The sequence below is a fragment of the Taeniopygia guttata genome, chromosome 5 (genome assembly GCF_048771995.1).
Source record: "Taeniopygia guttata chromosome 5, bTaeGut7.mat, whole genome shotgun sequence".
In the NCBI taxonomy this organism is placed as follows: Eukaryota; Metazoa; Chordata; class Aves; order Passeriformes; family Estrildidae; genus Taeniopygia; species Taeniopygia guttata.
This window is the reverse complement of record NC_133030.1, coordinates 55,306,144-55,323,892: the sequence shown is the minus strand read 5'-3', so window position 1 is coordinate 55,323,892 and position 17,749 is coordinate 55,306,144. Positions and strand designations below refer to the sequence as shown.

The window sequence follows — 17,749 nt, the reverse complement described above, 5'->3', positions numbered from 1 at the left end:
CACAGCAATAGGTTTAGGTTTTCTTCTTCAGAACTATGACAAAACAGAAACATTCTCCTTCTTCAATGAAGATAATCAGAATTAGGTTATTTAACACACGCTCAGTGTTAGGCAAAAGCTGTAGAAGTAACTTTATTACATTTTCAGTTACTAAACATCAATTTACAAAACACAGAGCAGCAATACCCATTATTTACTCATTTCACACGACATTAAAGCATTAAACAGCCAGTGAAAAATTAATGCCCAGCTTTTATCCTTTTATTCCCATGAAATAATGTATGTTTTAGGCTACAATATAAAATAGTATCATTTATATTTATATAATTCTTGATATAAATACTCCTCAGTTCTGGTCTACAGTAAAGAATATATTTTCTATATGACATGGCTGCCTTGAATAGTCACTCATGCTTCAGGGCATGAAGTGCACTTTAGGAACACTGGGTACAAATCAAACAGATATGTAAAAAAAAGGCAGAGATGCAAGTAAAAATTAAGTTTCCACTAATAACTATGGACTCTGCTGTTGCCTAATTAGCTTCTCATTTCCCCAAGAGGCACTGATTCCAGACCTTGAACTGTATCTTACCCATTGCTCCTCTTTTCCAACTCATCAAATGACTGAATCAGAGACACTGCCACTTGATACATTTTCCGTTCTATCATTGGTTCCCCAAGGCTCTGACGATGCAACTGTTTGGAGAAGGTGGTAATGAGGTTAACACAGTATAACTGGCTACAAGACTGTAGTTCACATATGTATTTCAATTTCTCAACTGCTTTCAATTCAAACTGATCCAGTCCAGAAGAAGTAACTTCATCTGATACACTCATTGCCTTCTAAATGGACATTTTTCTTCAAGCATCCTACAATTTTAATGCTGAAGAAATACTTCTGATATTTACCTCCTTAAGCACCAGCCCACCCTCCATTCATTTGCAGAACATGCTCCTCATCCTGAAGTGTCAAGAACATGGGAACTGATCAGAACTCATGGGAACAGGATAACAGGGAGGAATTTGCGTAGGTAAGGTAGAATGCTTCTCACAGCTCTCTACACAGATCTCTCTACCTGCCTGCACATAAACCATGTATCTCTTTCTCCTTTAAACTGTTTTTGCATTTGATGGGTTTTTTGGTTTTGGTCACACCCTGTCAAAGAACTACTGTTCTGTTGTACTCAACAGAACTATGGTGATTCTGTCCACACTGTTTTCCAGCATTCTGTACAAATTCAAGGCTTTAGTATTTAAGAACACAAACCATCAAGTCTTCAGAGCAAAGACAGCAACTTAATCACTTTTCAGTTTTATGCTTAATGAATTAGACCTGCTTTGAAAAAGGTCTCTAATATTACACATTTTTCTCTTGTAGGGAAAATGGCTTTTGATCATTGCTCACCTTTCATTCTCAGAGCTTCTCCTCACTCTAGTGTGAACTCTTTACTAGACCAAGTGTTTCAAAGAGCTAAAATCACAGACCACCTAACTATTTAGACTATTAAAATGAAATTAATAATTTTTCTACCAGTTTCCCATTTTAAAGGAGCTCATAACAATCACAAAAGCACAGATCCTGGCACCAGCCTGGAAACACTGATTTAGATTAGCATTTGCTACTGCACCTTCAGTCCTCAGCTTGATTAACCCAGAAAAAACCTTAAAAATACTTGTCTGTTTTCTTCAAAGTGATTTTTGCCCTAGTATATGTGAAAAATCTAAGCAAGTTCTCTTCTGGGCTGCTCCAACGTAAGGTTTTTTGGTTTATATTATCCCTACTTCAAAAACTGTCAAATTTGTCTTTTCAATTTTGCTACTGATTGTACCTTTAGTATTCTTTAACACGACAAGGCTTCCACATCACTCCTAATAAAAGGTAACAATGTGACAAACAGCAAATCCAAATCCCAGTCAGACTGGACTGAAATAACACAATATAAATCAGAACAGCTTCTGACAGCAGCTCACTATCTTCCATCAGGACTGACTCTAGTTCAATGGACATGAAAGAGTTTTTAGCTCTGCAAGCCAAAAATAGGTTGCATTTTTGCATTTTGCTTCATATCTTAGATTTGCATTTCATATCTCTACACTACCCAAAACAAAAGGCAAGTATTTACACAACCAGCTTTAAAATTGCCCATAGATAGCCTTTATGCATTTTTCATGAAGCCTGTGTTTCAGTGATTTCTTGGGGCTTAGAGGTTGCTGGTATGACAAATCATGATTCTGTTAAACACCCAGAACAACGTGTTTACCAAGCCCATTATGCCACAAGAGAAAAACTACTGTCTTGTAAGCCTATGCTCACAAATTAAGCAGTGCACCTATAAATGACGCAGTACCTGGGCAAGGGTAAGCCAGTGTTACACTGAAAAATGTTTCTCCCTTCTTTCTCCCTTATTTTTATTCTTTCCTACAAATGAAGCAATTGAAATAGAAAGCTTTAGCTTTGATTCAGCTAGATGTCTGTCTAGTCACAGAAGAGGGTTTACTGCAAACATGCATACAGAAGAAAAAATAATGACTGGCATTTTTGTTCATCTTCCAAATCACAACAGCATCAATGGACTGACAATTTATTCAAGTCAAAACTACCCCGAAAAATTTTATTTTCAAGCACAGTTTTAAAACATTATCACAGGCAGAAATGAGTGATGTATTAAAGCCAAGAGCTCTGCAGGATTCATGGAAGAATTCTACTTCTCTACAGTAACATCCAATTATTTTAAGACTTTTTTGAAAAGGGACAAAGATTCACACTCACAGCCAAGAGACAATTACAAAGCACTAAATTGATTTTGACTGAGATGCTTTAAGAAATGAATAAAGATTTATGTAATTTTACAGTTATTACTTTTAAATTCAAAAGTAAACTTAGAAAAATTCTGTTTATCTAAAGAGCAACGACTGCATTTACTTTTAATTGCTGTGCTCCTTTATGAAATTTTACAGGCTTTTATAGGTGAAAATAAAACATCAAGAATTAAAGCCTGAAGCCTGTACCTCAGGCAGTTATCTAACTAATTTAGATTTCAGCATGATGAAAGATATGCCTCAGCCTCCCTATGGCAGCATTAACTCATTAACAGTCTTAATACTCACATTTCACTTTCATTTTACTAGGATTTTAAGTAAACCATCTGAGACTATCCACATTTTAATTTTCTAATTGTAACTAGTATTCAGAGAAAGTCTTCACACACAGCACCATAAGGAACAAGATCCAGCCCAAGAATTAGCGCTTTAGAATTCAATTTCATCATTTTTTAATACAGATATTAAAAAAAAAAAAAAAAAGGAAAATCAAGAGCACTTATGTGCTTTTATTGTTACCCTAAGTCACAAGAAATATCTTGGACAAACATACTCTCCTCCTCTTGCTGAAAAATAGAATGGCTATAGATAGGACAACACAAAGAATCAGACGAAAACTTTAAATAAAAAAACTCAGAAAATGAAAAAGTAGAAAAAGGGCTAAGCACTGAAAGGAGTTCCTTTGTGATCTCTGAGGTGAAAGGTGTGCAAATTGACATTCAACTCCAAGTGCAGCTATGACAAATCCAATTTGACTGAAGGCAACTTCCTACTCAATTTCCTGGTTATCTTTTTGTTGTCATCATCAAAAATCTTTTACAAAGCCCCATGTATTACATAATCTCCTCCCTATTATCTGTCTGACTGCGATACTAATGTGTAAGTGCTGGTGGGCCAACTGCTGTAAGCAGTGAGTTTGTTTCTTTGTTTGCATCAGAACTTCAATGGTTGACAGCCTTTTATCTTACCTTGCCTGTGTTGAAGCATAACCAATGCCTGAGATGTGCACAGCAAAAGCCATTATTTTCTTCTGGGCTTCCTATTTTATTTCACTCTTTTATTTTCTGCAGAACTGATGGATGAAACCCGAATAGTAACAGTGTGTTCCCCCCACTGGTACTTTTTAAGTGCATGCCCCATCTCCTTCATTGTAGTAACATTCTAATAATGTTTTGCATTATCAAAACTGACCAATAATTACACCCACATCCCAGTTATTTTTAGACTGGGTATCATAATACAGGCCTGAGTGAATTTGTTGTACTATGCTTTAACCTGTTTATTTTGCCTTGAACCATAATACTGAAAGAGCTCACTCAAGTGAATTCTTACATAGCTGTTTTCCAAATGTAAAACAAACTCCTGTTATAAAACCACAGAAAACAGATCACATATTTACATTCATTCCTTCATTATCTGATGTCTACAGAGATAATTGCTGTAATGCCAGAAGCTCTAAAAACAAAATATACAAAATACATTATGTGCATCTTATAATCTAGATTGATAAAGCAAACATATCTTCAGCCACTACCTACTCTCCTTAGGCATCAGAGAAGCAATTCTCCAGCACAACCCACCAGTGATCTGAGAGGTAGCAGTTATTTTAACATGTTTTCATTAATCAAAATTATACATTTCCCATGGTGGCTTACATGGTTACAACAGAAATAGGTTAAAAACTACTGCATAACATCTGTGGCACTATTGAAAAAAAAGAAAATAAACAGGACTGAAAAACAGGAAAGCCTCAGCTGATAGAGAAGCCAACTTGGTAACATCAAAGTTCTAATCAAAAATGATTATTTTCTCTTCATTTCATAGCACTTTCTGCCTTTGATATAAACAACAACATGAACGAACCCAGGAAATATTCCCAGATTTTGTCAGTTATATTCAGAGATCTGTGAATCTACTTATCTTACTTTCCACACACTGTTTTACATTGTTCATTTTGAATGCAACTATAAAAAAAAGGTCTTATCCTATTGAAACGTTCTTGTTTCATGAAAGAAACTAGTCTGCTCATAAGACTCCTGTTTTATCATCTTCTATTAATTCTTACCTAGAATTGCAATATAAAAGTGGCTATATGCCATTTTATTACATAGTTTTCAATTGACTATTCCAATTTCTTATTATGCTGAAAGAAGTGAAATTATATTTACAATACCTGGAAATCAAAAATGTCCTTCAAATCATCAAGATAATATTCTTCAATTGCAAAAGGTCTGCCTTCCACCTTAAATATGCAGACTGGATTCAAACCATTATGAACTGGAAGTGCAAAGTAATCAGCTAATTCTTTAGAGTTGATGGAAGCAGACATCAATATTATCTGTTAAAAAAATGTAAAGCAAATGTAAAGCATTAATTTTAACACAAATTGCCCTGTTAGATAGGACTCTCCATTTCCTCCTCATGCTAAATGATCTAATTCTGGTTAGTACAGATATGTAACCGAAGTACATTTAAGACAATCAAACTAAATGCTTAAGATACCCTAATCAGCATGTGGAGAGAGGCAAGCACCTGTAAGAGAATGGCTCAGGCTAGAATGCCTAGGGCAGACAACATGGTAAAAATTCAACCAAAACCATACAGTACTCTTGATAAAGATCTCACCACCACCCAAACCAGAAATGCAGTAAAACACAAAAGCATCCCCCTTACAAAATGGCAGGAAGGCAAATGAATGAAGTGGGCATTGTATCCCTGTGCTCAACTCCAAGGCACATGTAAGGGCACAAGGAACACATGGACAGGGCAGGCTAAACCACGAAGTTTGCCAACATGACCTTAGAAAGAGAAATTTGAAAGGACATAATTCTGCAAATATATGAAATCTGTCCCATTACACCAGGGACTGCCTCATGGCTCTGAAGGCTATCAAAACAAAATCCAATCTAAATCTGTAGTTACAGGCAATGAATATTAAACTACCCCTTCTTCTAGATAATCTCTGTAATCTGGACTCTAATCTGTGTGGAATCCTTCCAAAATGGAAAGAAATGACAGATTCTTAACAGATTGCCTGCAAGGTTCATATAACTGAATCAAGAGTTTGATGTACTCCTAAAGGAAAAATTTAACAAGTACAAATCACCAGTGTGGCAGATGAACACATCAGAAGAGATGGTAATCAAAGAAGACAATTCAAGACCAAGCAGTCCAAAACCACTTGTACAACACAGATATGCCCAAAGACCCACTAGATGATACCAAGAACTCTTACTAATCACTATGGGAACTGTACTGTTTGGTTTGACCCAATAGAGCAACTCTTAGTCTCAGGTTTTCCTTCAGCAAACCTATCCCAGCAAGATCAACCTCAGAATAACCCAGCTTCTGCTCTGTGGTCTAAAAATAATAATCTGCAGCAGTCATCTGCCAGAAAATCCAGCATAATTTAAATTGGTTAGTTCAGCAGGTAGATCATTACATCAGAATCACCCAACTAACTCCTGTTACTTGATTAAATACTGAATTATCTGATACTTCTGAGGTCTGCAACTTCCAAATTAGGAAACAACAGCTCACATGCATTTCATACCACCCTGAGCTAAAAATGCTTCATTTCTTCTCTTAAATAGGGATCCTTGCACCCTTTTGTTTCATGAATCCAGGGAGGATGGGAGGAGAACCTTACATTTTCTAAATTAATTTGTCACATCAAAGCTCCCTTCCTTTACAGCTTTTCATAAGGGGCTGAAAAGGGATGAAGTAGGAGACACTGGGGTTTAGTATATAAATTCAAGCTGAATAGCCCATTCCACTCTGCTCAAGGCCAGCAAGGGAGATCAAGAGTTCCCCCTTCTTCAACATAAAAAAATATAAAGGGACAGCCCTCCACTCTCTCAAATATAGGTCTCTCTCAGGTTTGTACAATATTAAAAAACTGTCATCTAGAGAAACTGCAGAGAATGATATGAAGGGGATAAAATTTTTCAGTGACAATTTCAAAAGACTGAAATGGAGCTATACAGGAAAATGAAAAATTTGTCAGGAACCTCAAACAGAAAATGTTTTCTAACAGAAAAGATGACAGGGCCTGTAGAGATTCTTGCCATTGAAACCAACCCAATAACCAGAATAAAGGGCAAACTTCTCACAAACTCAGTTCGATCAAATTATTGCTCTTCTCAGTAGGCAGAGCCAAGTGCTAAAAAAGGCTGAATAGTTTCACATAACTATCTCTAAATTTAAAGACAAGAATTTTCTCTAAAATATAAATCGGCATGAAAAGGGATAAAAAGTGAAAGATGTGAAGTACACAGCCATGTCCTATGCCAAATGAAAGGGCACTTTCAATGACAGCATGTTTGGAAGACCTAAAGACTGAGTCTGAATCAATGTGATGGACTACACATAAGAACACATATGTCCTTCCAATGGCAACAAAAACAGCCTACCTAGACTTTATTTTGAACAGGAAAAAAAATCACATTAAACCATTACCTTGAAGCACTTAAGGGACATGCAATCTCACAAAGTATCTGCAGTCCCAAATAGCTACACAGAAAGATACTGAGTTAGCCTAACTCCATAATTTGTATTCAATTTTTAACATTTCAAGAGTTCATTACTTTGAGACCCTAAAGACTAAACACATCATAATAAATGTCTGTGAACTCTGTTTTAGTACAAGGCAGAATTGCCTAACATGCAGAGGAAAACCTCAGCCGAATTTTACTACCAGCTCTGCCAGAAATTACAGTACAGCATTTCTGATTTTTTGCTATTTCTCTAAATACGCCGTCCCACTTAAACAAAAAAGGCTCAGAATTTCCAGGAGTTAATGCTACCATTTTAACCAAGAATAAGCACTGCCCTCAATACCCAATACATAATTCTAGCCAAATATCCATCGTGCATTTTTTAGCCTTAAGCAGGCTTTAGAAACTAATGCATTTTAACATGAGGGGAAAAAAAAAGAAGTCTCTCAGAACACATTACAGCAGCCAGGAAAAGAATGCCCCTTAGGTTTCTTACTTATGAGGAGTGGCAAACTAAAACATATTTTAGTAAAACGTAGTAACATAGTAATTCCTGGTAAATTCCTTAAAATAGGGCCTTCATAGATAAAAGACATGTAAAAATTTTCTTGCAAGAAAAAAAGCAAAATTCAGTTTGAACCCACCTTTACAGACTGTGAATTTGTACACAACAATTTACGGGTCACCAACAGCAAAAAATCTATTTCTTCTGTGCGCTCATGCACCTGGAAGACATTATCCACAATTTAATATTCATTAATTCATCCTCTTCTTTTTGACAATCTCTTACTTTCCTACTCAATTTTATGCTTTATTTTTCAACTTGGAGTAACAATACATTGTCATAGAAGAAAGCACACACCTTTTGAGGCTAGGCATGCTAAGAACACGCTAAAATCCCAACACGAGTCTTCAGATGACTACAAAACCCCTTGTGAAAATCATGTCACTCTAAAGTTAAGAAAATCTAGAATAATGACTAGAAAATCAATCCTGAGCTCTAACCACTGGTTGTACTAGAGCTGACAGTAACAGATGAAGTCTATGATACTGATGCTGGGTAAATCAACTATACTGGTAGGATCCCAAATGATCCAGGGACTGTTTTGGTCTGTCTGAAAACCAAGCAAATCAAATAGATGTGCCTCATTCCCAATGGCTTCCAGCTATGATACAAATAGACACCTATTTTCTAAAACATTGATTTACACCCAATTCTTTACATATCCTAGCACCTGAGCCTTCTGCCTGCTCCTTAAAGTTTAGCGAATACTTCTTCCCAACATTATCCATGATGACCATATCCCTTTCTTGAATTACAGTTTAAATATTTTAAATGCAGCAGCTTTTGTATAGCTCAGCCTTCAAAAGTCAACATTCATGTCTTGGAAGCTAATTAGTATACTCTAATATAATGTAAACATAAGACTTATATTCAAAAACAAATTGAGCTAAGGTAGTTTTCAGGCTGACAGTAAGGTCTTGCTGTGGGAAGTCAAGATTTTTGGTCCTAGTTTGTTTAAGTGTGGTCCTAAATGTCTGCAGTAGACTGAGAGGGATGAGACCTGCAATTAAAAATATTGTGGAGAACATTCAGTTGTTAAAAACAGTGACTGTGTACTCCAGATAACTATGTAGTAAATATGGGGGGAAATGTGAGACACAGGCAACAGGAGGGTCCAGTTGGCTGGGGAAGCAAAAAACACACATAGTCTTGACAGAGGGATGCTGCTGACAGAAGTGGTACAAGCCAGTAACATCAGTTCAAATTACAGCACCCAAGAAAGCAAAGTCTGAAAAACCTCTGCGTAAACCCATTCTCCTGTGTAAGGGATCAGAAAACTTTACTCATTCATTTTTATAGGCAATGAATACATCTTAAAGCCAAAGGAACAATAACACATCCTATATATGCACCTTCTATAGTTCAGCTTTTGAATCTACATTTAACCTGAATTTCCTTACTAAAGGAAATACTATAGTTTCCAACGCTCTGCTAATACATTGGAGTGCTCAAATCTTTTACATGAAGGCCACTGATACAATTCCTTAGGCTTTGGGGTTTTTTTGTTCTTCTTCTGTTGGAATGAAGTATTGAATTTTCCTTATACAAAATTGTAACTACTTGCTCAGTCTTTTCCAGGTTCCCAGGATACCATCTCAAGTGCAGTCATGACAGCCTTGTTACTGTACTAGTCTAATGGTACACTAAATACTCTCCCTGACCCTCAGATATCCAAGAATTAAAGTAGCTCTCAGCTACAATGCCAGTAACAGCACTTATAAAAAATTCTAGCTAAAACAAAACACAAAAGAAAACCAACCTAAAACCAACCAAACACCCTCCAAAAAAAAAAAACAAAACCAAAACCCCAAACCCTTAAGTCCTCTCCTGTATCGCTACATCCCAAGATGCCATACATCCTACATGAGATTTACATTCATGATTTGTGACAGTACCATTTCATATCTATGACTAACAGTCAAATATTGCTTTTCACATAAAAGAAGCATATACACACGTATGAATATACAAATTACAAGGATATTTTCTTTAGCTTCTTAGTGAAGTGACAGCAACAATAATGAATGGAGTGAACTGCACCCACAGAACATTCACAGAGATATTTTTCAGGACAGCCCTGAAGAATAAAGACTTTTTAATATCCAAGTGAGTGAAAACCAGCTGCCTCCTCCTGACAGGCCTAGCTGGACAGGTTCTTGAATTCCACAAGACAGATATCAAAAAACATCACAAGGCACCCATATTAAAAATTAAGGACTCCCCAAAACACTCCACACATCCTCAATTCTAAACTTGCTGCTCATAGGAACACTGACAAGCCTATTTCAGCAAGTGTTACCTTAGACAACTTATATAAAATACCTTTAAAAGTAGATGTCTGCATTTCTCTTTTCTTTCATGGTAAGAGACAAAAGAGAAGCTGTTTTATTAATATGTACATTAAACTTACTTCCGGCTACTTACTTCATCAATGAAAATGTGAGTGAACTCAGTTAGGCTCTTGGCAGAAACTATTTTCTGAAGAAGAACTCCAGTTGTCATATACAGCAACCTCGTCTCCTTTGTCGAAACATTCTCTAAACTTAACTAACAACAGTAAGAAAAATACGATAGCTGGAATCATATTTACTGTAGTTACAGACGCATGCACATGAAAGAACTCCAAAATCAAACACAGTGTAAAGCCATCAAAATCATTTACTTCAACTTGCACAAGTCTCCATACACAAGTGGTCTTACCAGAACCAATTAACTCGTTTTTCTCTGGGAGAAATTTCAAAAAAAATTAAAACTCTGAAGTAACAAAACTCCTTGCTGGGGACTTTAGACTGAGAATTCTTCAAAGACTTCTATACATACACCATCCTTTCCACTGATAAAGAGAGCAAGAAGAAGATTTTGCCAAAATGTAGTTTGATTACAGGATGGAAAAATGAAAGAGGTTTAAAGTTATCACCAAGACCAGGCAACTTACTCCTGAGAGAAAGGTTCTACAAACCCAATATGAAACAGATTCTTGATTTCTAACATACTTGTGTACCTTTAGCTATCTCAGGCGTAACCTACACAGGCAGGCAGAGCTGTGACCATCTTTTCATGTGCAGCTTTACATCAGCCCAGAGCAGACATGTGCACTCCACCATTTCCCTGTTTTGCTCAGCTCACACAAGTGCTGGTGAGACAAGCACAGCACATCCACATACACTGTCCTGAGGACAGTCTGGAAGCAAAGTATAATTTTAAGTCTTTGAGACTCACTAGCCTAATGAATCAATTTAGCAATTTATGACTTATTAATTCAAGGTATGAAAAATCACCACAAAGGCTTTACATATGAACTACTTTGAAACAAACAATATACATAATTGTCTTGATTTTGGCTGGGCTAGAGTTCATTTCTTCTTAGTAGCTGGCACAGTGCTGTGTTCTCAGGATTTAATATGAGCATAATGTTGGTTTTGGTTATTGCTGTCATGTTTATGATGTGGCACAGAAGAAAACAGATATGGGATAACAGATGAAGCAGAAGCCTGACATGTAAAAGTCCATGCTATGAACAGCTCTGTAACTCTCAGTTAAAAATCAAATCTCTCCAGACCTGAAAACTGTACAAAATTAAATTTAAGGGTAACAAAGAACACCTAACACACGTAAAAGACACCACATGTAGCATTTTAGGAAACAACCTAAAGCTGCAGACCTATGAAGAAACAGAAACCTCTAAATGCATGCTAGCAAACATATTACCCTAAGTGGAAGAAAGAAAGGAATAAACAATAAGAAATAGAATGAAGGAGTGGGCAAGAAGAGTCCAGCAAATACTGCTCTGAGCAAAGGACTCTAGAAGCAGGCAATTCTCCATGAACATCCCTCCCAGTGTCAACACCCGTGTGAACCCACTGGCCAGAGGAACCAGAGCAGCTCATCCAGAGACAGCTGTGGCATAACCAACAATCAAACCACCATCACAGCAGCTTAGGGTGGGTACTGACAAGGAGCTGATCAGAGCACCAGGATCTGTGTCAAAAGAGAAATGCAACATCAAGTTTAAACAGAGGGACAGAATTGAGCTTGAAGCCGAGTAGAACAAAGCAAAAGGAGGAGACAGATTTAAGAGGAAAAACTAGTTTGAGCTTATCATATGTTGAAAAAGAAAAACAGATTCTTCATAAAAGAACCTGGTTATAAATGCATTAAAGTTCTGACAGAGGTGACAAGTAAACGCAGTAAAGTCAAACAGATAGTATATTACTTAAGGAACTGAAAGGAAAAACCACAGAACATAGTTATCCTGCAACAATTTCAGTGATTAATAATGTAGACATGTCTTGATGCAAATATTTTCTATTGGAGTCCTACCAGAATTTACAGTTGTTCAAATTTACAGCTTGATTTAATTACAAACATTTATCAGAAGACATAAAAAATAGCAATTCCACTTTAAAATCAGATTCTCTAACCCTTCTTCAGTATGCCAGATATGCTTAAAAGTAATCAAGAACGAATATACAGTACTTTTTAATGCATTTTTAAGAAAAATTTGGATTTCCTCATACCTGGTATCCTACAAATCCACCAAGTGGCCATGATCTTTCCTTGCTAATCCACCTGGCAAGGCTGCTGGCACTGATTTTCCGAGGCTGGGTAACAGCAATGTTGCAGGGTATAGACTGGTTCATGCAATAATCCAAAATATATTGTGGAATCTGTGTGCTCTTTCCACTGCCAGTCGCTCCTTCTACAACCACAACTGAATTCTTTTGTATGAGAGACACTATCTGAAACAGTTTTTCAAGAAAACTCATAAGTACACAAAAGAACTTAGAACAGGTTTCAAACAGATTTGAAATAGCAACAGCTTCCAAGTCACAAAGCAAATTTCTTTAAAACACTCTGCCATCTTTTCTATCACCTGGAGGTAACTGGAATCCTAAAGCATATTAAAAGATGACAGAAAAGAATATGGGCACACACCCATGTACATATTTCACATGAATACCTATAAAGTGTAACAGCAACGTTTCTTCCTCTAAGAAATTTTATGGAATGGTTTTGTAAAAAACCCGGAAGTTTTGTACAGTGTTTAAAACAGGAACGGAAATTACCTTTCAAAAAACAACAGAAACAAACTAATAAAAAAACCCCACCCTAAAGCCACAAGAAAACATTATTTTCAGCTTTATTCCATGAGAGAAAGCAAACCGACATTACCTTTTCCCTGTGTTTGGCTGTAGGCATATCCAAATATTTACACTTACTTATTGGTACAGAAATTGAATGACCTGATTCACACTGAGACAATGAAGTACCTAGGCATAGAAATAAACAAGAGTAACATTTCAACAGAGAAAGGAAAAGACCAGCAGGAGATTATGACAGTATTTGGAAGTCTAACTTCTCTAAAATGTGAACCACATACTTTAAGTATTAATAGAATAAATATTTTTTTAGTTTTAGTAGACTGAAGAGATTTTCTGTATTTATGCAACTGCTGTTTTACTGGAAGCAACTCTGAAAAACATGACTTCTATGTTTAAACCACCATCAGTGGAAAGGATGTATATAACTCTATGTTTGTTTCTTCATTAAAAAAACTGGATTTTTGCAGTTTGCATTACGACTGCCAATTCTACCTGTATACCCAAGAATTTTTACAATACTGAAAAAAAAATGCCTTATTCATGTACCCGTGTTGTTTCCCTTGAAGTCTACTGGATTCACAGTACAAAATGACCTGTAATTCGATATGAATACCATCATATTTCTACCACTTGGCCATTAAAATCTGCTAAGCACCATGATGACCTTTCAATGTGATACTACACTCTGAAGTCTCTTGGCAGAAGTTAGTCCCCATTAGCACTGGGGACAAAAATCTTTCAGTGCCAGTGTAAGTTTCTGCTCAGAGGTCTGCAGTCAGTTTGACCATGCAAAACAGAAGAACAGGTCTGGAGGTGCAGAAGGGGAAAACCTGGACAAGACTGTGGTTAACAATAATTCTGCAAGTTACAATTTAACAAATAGCTAAAATACCCACGGCATAACAAAATCAAAAATGGAAATGCTTTCAATTTCAAATGGGTTTCACATGGCATTACAGTGAAATGGATACTTACATACAGGTAATAGAACCCTTTACTTCTATTTATGTCATTTTTTTCTTTAAGAAACAGAGTAGTGAGACAGAATTCTATAATTCTTTCTACAAAGGCAATAATTACATTAAAATAAAGACTACAGCCTAAATACTTGACTGCAGTTACAGCTCCCTTTCTTTGGAAAGGTTGTACCGATCTCACACAGCAGTGAAGCAGAAGCAGGCAGAAGAGCATCTTAGCTCTGTGCCATACCTCAGTGTGTTCCCAAATTGTCTCCAAGTGTCAAGGAATACAAATTAAGTAATTCTAACACTAAAAAAAAGCCCCAAAATCTGGACAGCTCACTACAACAGTTTCATAAGGCACTAAAAAATCACAGTTCACCTAAAGCCAAATTATACAACAGGAAAAATTCTTTTTACCTGGACTCTAAAACACAACAGTGAAAGGTGATCACTACACAAGATCTCCTTAGCACCACTTAACACAAAAACAGAACTTGATAGCAGCACCCCTTTGAAATATCAACTGTCCTTTTTAAAATACTTTTGGTCAAGGTTCTAAATATATTTCCCAGAAAAACGCATATATATAGCATTCTGCCACAGCAACTCTGCAGGAAGGCTGCCTGGCTTCCCTCCGGCACAAACATGTCACAACTGAGACATCCATAGCTGTGCGAGATTTGACCAATGCTGGAAGAAACCTCAAGCTGCTAGGGAACAGGTCCCAGTATCAGCAAATTCCTGCTAAAGCAACATAACCTTCCCACCTCTATCAAGTTTTCAAAGAAACAACTGCCATTTTGAAAAGTTAAAATGTTAAAAGAAGAAAGCAATTTTTAATAGTGCTTATGAATAAGGAGCGAGGTGCAAACAATTCCAAAGGTAGGATTCATATAATAACCTTCTGTAATGCAGTACAAACCCCAGTGTATTACCAAGAACTTCAATTAATAATTCTATTTCAAAAACACAAAGAAACAAACCAGAAGCAAATAAAGAGCCACCAGTATTCATGTACCTGCTGAAAAACAATCTAATTAATTTTGTATGTATCATTTTTTCACTGATAAAATATAACTTTTTTAATACTGCTTTTTACATAACACTTCTAGGACAGCAACATCTTATTCTCTCCTAAGCACAGCTGTATGGAAAAGAAATGATACCAGAAGTAAATGGTGATCCAACATTAGCCACAATCACCACCCAGAACTTAAGAACTGACAGCCATACAACCATTTAACAGGTGCTACTGAACACTGTATGGTTTGGGTTTTTTCTCTTCAAGGCATGCCTCAAAGAGAAAGAAACATTGATTTGCTTGGGGAACTAATACTACAACAGCTGTGAGACTTCTGTCTGCAGAGACAGAACAATTTTGGGTCTCAGCAAACTGGCATCTTGAGATGAACACTGACATGACCCAAGCAAAAATGGAAATGTCCCACCCTAACAAACTAAGGATAAACTCCATCTGAAATCTATTATAATCCTTAGTAAAAAAAAAAAAAAAAAAAACCAAAACAAAATTGAGATGGGGAATTTGAACAACCACCTTAAAAGGCCTTAACAATTTCATCTTTATTTTTTAAACATGAGAGTTGTTCTGAACCACTATGAGCTGCTGCAAAGAGAACATTTCAATGTACACCCTGCTGAAAGGTTATTCTACTGATTTAAATAACCATTCAACTGGAGACTATACAATACAGTGTAATTACCTTTAAATGTTTGAGTTTGCTTGGGGTTTTTCTTTTTTATTTTTCATATCTAATATGTAATAAATCCTCTAATGAAAACTAGTCTTCAGAAAAGCTGGTCATTCCTGCCAGGGCAGACTCATCTAAAAATTCAGCTACAGCTCTACAGAATTATCAGCAATGGAGGCACAAACTTTTGCTTTTTCAATTGCTTATATTTTCTGAAAAACATTATTAGGAGTAACTGATGCAACTAGTGTACACCTTGTGTCAGGCATTGTGCTGTAACCTTCACCTTGGATTTTGTCACAGAATGCAGGATGCTTCCAAGATGAAAACAGTAAATTGAGGGAATAGGCAACTGCCCCCCATGCTGGTTTAGGACAAGCAATATATTTCAGTGTATAAGAAGCATTAATGCCAGTTCAGAATAAATAGTATTAATTGCTCTATTCAGTGTCAGTGCAAAAAAGTAAGAGAAAATTCAGTTATGGGAAAGATGAATTCTCCTGCTCAATTTCCTTTCAATTACTATGAAAGTCCTGTAGAGATGACAGTAACTAGAACAGTCCAGTGCCTGTGGAAAGAGCAGTTTTGCAGTACCTCAGTTATTACAGCACATACAGTAGATGTACTCCCTCTGATACCTGTTTCCTGAATTGAATTTTTATATTTACATTTTTATATTCACCAATTCTAGGAGAATTCTGTAAGAATATATGTCTATATTCACCAATTCTGGGAGAAGAGTTTGTACAGCTGTATATTGCTATCTGCCACTAAGCAATTAAAATGAGATGCTTAAAACAAAACATACTTGAATGTACTGGAATCAAATTAGATGCTTATTAAATCACTGATCATTCTTCTGCTGAGCTACAAATACACAAAGTGATTACAGTTTGCAAGGAAGCTCATAGGAAAGGAAAGCCACAGGTAACAACTGGCTCCTACACTGAGCCAAAAAGCAAAAGGATTTCCCAAAACATGGTGCTACCTCCGTCAAACACCAATTACACAAAGGTGCTGCTGACTGATCCTTGATAAGCTTAATTTCTAAGAAAATACATGTCTGGTGAGACTTTTTTACTGCAATCCTCTCCAACTTGCATGTATGTTATATACCAAAGGTTTTGGGGTGAGGATCTGTGCTATGATTTATTTTCCTGTCATGCATCCGTTCTGAATTCACTATATATATGGTACCTAAAATTCAGTTTCTTATATACCAGAAACAGTGTTTAAATTTCTTCTTCTCTGAAAGAAATTACTTCAGGTGGGACCTGGAAGACCTTTAGAAGAGATCCATTTATAGGCATGAAAATCATGAAGAAAAAAATCATGAAGGAAAAAAAAACCAAACCAAACCAAAAAGCTGCCACTCACAAAGCTTCATGAAAATAAGGATTTTAGAAGTGCAAATTCAGAAGATTTCTGAAGTGCAAAGCTCTAGTCTGTACAATTCAGAATTCCCAAATTTGGAAAAAAAAATTCTACAAGGTGAGTAAAATGGCAACTGTGCCACACACCTAGCTCTGGAAGGTTTCCCTCTGCACAACACCCCATGACCTCACTGAATAAAAAGTGTGTGAAGCCTGGAAGAGGCAGTACCAAATGTGAAACATGCCTGGTGGAAGAGGGCAGAACTGCTAATGCTCTACTCGTTTTGGGTAACAGCCATGACAAATAATTTTCTTCTGCCTTTATTTAATCACTTCAACTTCCTTTGCACAGCAGTATCATTTCTACCATGCTCTGCAGAAGCCAGAACTCTAAATGCAGTTCTCTGATGATCTGTTTCTCCAACACAGAAGCAGATTAGGCATTTCTGTTTGTCACCTCAGCATAAAAGCATATGTTCTTTCAAAGAAATTGGAAAGCACAGGATTTAAACTCAATAGAACTTCATCAAATAACAAGGCACAAGCAGTAAAAACACAAGAAGTTTCAGTAACTGCAAGATTTAAAACAGGCTATCAATTTGCACAGAAACATTGCCTATAGTTACAACAGCAACTCCGAGAGAAAGAAGCTACAGAAGAGGTACCAATTCAGAACCTTCAGAAAATCAGTTTCTCATTTCCATGCTGTGAAGGTTATTTCT

The 17,749-nt window shown here is 36.4% G+C and overlaps 1 protein-coding gene across 3 annotated transcripts in view; it reads right to left on the bottom strand.

The window, feature by feature from the left end:
* The window catches only part of TDRD9 (tudor domain containing 9), a 68,098-nt gene that overhangs the window by 31,346 nt on the left and 19,003 nt on the right, over positions 1 to 17,749 (bottom strand). For all 3 annotated transcript variants that reach the window (XM_030275086.4, XM_030275079.4, XM_030275085.4), the window contains exons 3-8: positions 13,054 to 13,151; positions 12,399 to 12,620; positions 10,306 to 10,428; positions 7,961 to 8,041; positions 4,994 to 5,158; positions 593 to 696 (exon numbers count right to left, since the gene is read on the bottom strand). In XM_030275086.4, coding sequence (XP_030130946.4) covers positions 593 to 696; positions 4,994 to 5,158; positions 7,961 to 8,041; positions 10,306 to 10,428; positions 12,399 to 12,620; positions 13,054 to 13,151 — 793 coding nt within the window. The remainder of the gene's footprint in view (positions 1 to 592; positions 697 to 4,993; positions 5,159 to 7,960; positions 8,042 to 10,305; positions 10,429 to 12,398; positions 12,621 to 13,053; positions 13,152 to 17,749) is intronic.